This window comes from Acanthisitta chloris, unplaced genomic scaffold, assembly GCF_000695815.1.
Source record: "Acanthisitta chloris isolate BGI_N310 unplaced genomic scaffold, ASM69581v1 scaffold28366, whole genome shotgun sequence".
Lineage (NCBI taxonomy): Eukaryota > Metazoa > Chordata > Aves > Passeriformes > Acanthisittidae > Acanthisitta > Acanthisitta chloris.
Window position 1 is genome coordinate 1,484 of NW_008677983.1, and position 2,405 is coordinate 3,888.

The following is a 2,405-nucleotide window of genomic DNA, read 5'->3' on the forward strand; positions in this document are numbered from 1 at the left end:
AGCCCACCAAAAGGCTCCTGGCTAGAGGTATCTCTTGAGCCCACCAAAAGGCTCCTAGCTGGAGATATCCCTGGAGCCCTCCCCCTAATAGGCTAGAGGTAGCACCTGAGCTCCCCAGCAGGCTCCTGGCTAGAGGTAGCCCCTGAGCCCTCCAAAAGTCTCCTGGCTAGAGGTCCCCCCCCCTGGAGGCCCCCAAAAGTCTCCTGGCTGGAGTTATCCTGCATTAGCAGGGTTGGGGATGCTCCCATGGGTGTTCCCAACTCCCAAAGCTCCAGTTCAGGGTGTGAGCAGAGCCCAGTGCCTGTGTCTCACCTTTGCTCCAGCACTGACTCAGGGCCCCACGTGTCCTTTGCGCAAGAGCTGTGCTGGCAGGGGACTCTGCCCGGGTGCCACCAACAGCCTGGCCTGGCCAAAGGGCAGGCACAGCCCCTGTAAAGGCAACAGTGACGGAGTAGAGCATAGGAGGTGCCTGTGGGAAGGACTTGTGGAGCAGACAGGAGCTGGAAGTGCCAGTGGAAAGGTCTCCTGGCGTGGACAGGAGTAAGAAGTAGTAGTGGGAAGGTCTCATTGAGTGAAGAGGACCAGAAAGTGCCAGTGGGAAGGTCTTCTGGAGCAGACAGGAGCAGGAGGTACTGGTGGGAAGGTCTCCTAAAGTAGACGGTAGCTGAAAGTGCTGGTGGAAGGTCTTCTGAAGCAGGGCTCAGTTCTTCCTCCCCACAGGCTGCTCTGTGCTCCTTGGAAGATGGATTACGCCAAATCCCTGAGCCAGCGCCTGGCTGCTCCTGTCTCCAAGTAAGTGCCATGGAGTCACTGTTCCTGGGGTAGGAGATATCTAAGCCCTCCCTGCTTCAGCACCTCTGCTCCCTGAGTGATGTGCTGCTCCCCACTGAGTCCTGGGGTGCTGACACCCTGAGGACAACAATGCTGTTGCCAGTCCTGGGGTGCTGGGACATTGGGGATGCTGCCAGTCCTGGGGTGCTGCCACACTGGGGATGTCTCCAGGAGATGGTGATGGGTCTCAGGACACCTCTATCCTTCTCTTCCTCCCCAGATGTGTCTCAGCCAGTGCCTCCATGACCCAGCAGCTCCTGGCCGGCCCAGCCCCACCACCACGGCCCTACCGAGTGTGCAACTGGGACCGCAGCCTGCGCAAGGGTGTCATGGCAGGGAGCCTCGCCGAGCTGCTGCGCCAGGTAGGGTCGGTCAGCCTGTCTGTCCCTCCACCCAGCTGTGTGGTGGGCTCTCTGCCCTCTGCTCCATTCACCCCTAGCTCTCTCACAGGCTCAGAGCACCCTGGCCATGCCCCATCCCATCTCACTGGTGTTGGATGAGGATGGCACTGCAGTGGAGACTGAGTCGTTCTTCCGGACACTGGAGGAGGGCACAGCACTGATGGCCCTGAGCAAGGGGCAGACTTGGGCTGCCTCCAAGGTGAGTGCACCCCTGGGAGGGTGGTTTGTCCTGTCTATCCTGTGCTGGGATCAGTGTGCAAGTAGGATGATGAGTGAGGTGGGACTTGGCAGGTGGTGTGCCACTGGGTGACTGTGGTCCCACTCTCCCCTAGACCCCTGGCTACCAGCTGAGCCTGTCCCGCAAGCCCCCTCGGAGGATTGATGTTGCTTGTGTCACCTTCGATCTGTACAAGACTCACCCAAAGGATTTGGGCTGCCTCAACGTCAAAGCCACTCTCTATGGCACCTACAGCATGTCCTATGACCTGCGCTGCTACGGGGCCAGGCGCCTGATGAAGTGAGTGCTGAGGGGCTGGGGACAGCCCCAGACACTGCCCAGGGGAGCAGCCCTGTTGCCCATGCCCTCTGTGGGGTGCCAGGAGGGATGCTGACCCCCTTTTTCCCTGCCCAGGGAAGCTCTGCGCTGGACACTGTTCACTATGCAGGCCACCGGTCATGTCCTGCTCGGCACCTCCTGCTACATGCAGCAGCTCCTGGATGCCACTGAGGAGCAGCAGAAGGAAGAGGAGAGCAACCCAGTGCTGCCGAACCTCCTGCCACTCAGCCTCCCAGCCCTGCCCTGCAGGAAGATGCTGCAGTGAGGGCTGGTGTCCTCCTCTGTCCCCCCCAGTCCTTGGGGGTCTCAGCACTCCGCTAGGTCAATGCCTGGGGGGAGGCTGCTGCAGTGCCTGGCACAGCCTCCCCTTGCCCTCTACTGGCTGTGCATGGCCAGATCTGCTCTGTAATAGCTGCTGCTCTGTAAATATATTTATTTAAGTAAAGTTCTCCTGAATTTAGCTGCATCTTGTGTCATCTTTGCAGGGGGGGAACACACACAGGACACTCAGCCCCTTGCACTACTTGGCACTCTGGGGTGGTGATGCAAGAGCGTGCGATGAGGGGACCTGTTGCAAGTGCTCCCTAAGGGAACTGCTGCCTTTGTCCTCCTTCCTG

At 59.7% G+C, this 2,405-nt stretch overlaps 1 protein-coding gene across 1 annotated transcript; it reads left to right on the plus strand.

Annotated features, from left to right (window-relative positions):
- The first annotated feature begins 742 nt into the window (after positions 1 to 742).
- Positions 743 to 2,053, plus strand: CIDEC (cell death-inducing DFFA-like effector c). The gene is made up of 5 exons (XM_009076733.1): positions 743 to 792; positions 1,052 to 1,193; positions 1,282 to 1,431; positions 1,565 to 1,749; positions 1,864 to 2,053. Exons 1-5 carry the CDS (start codon positions 743 to 745, stop codon positions 2,051 to 2,053), a joined length of 717 nt encoding a protein of 238 aa, XP_009074981.1.
- The last annotated feature ends 352 nt before the right edge of the window (positions 2,054 to 2,405 follow it).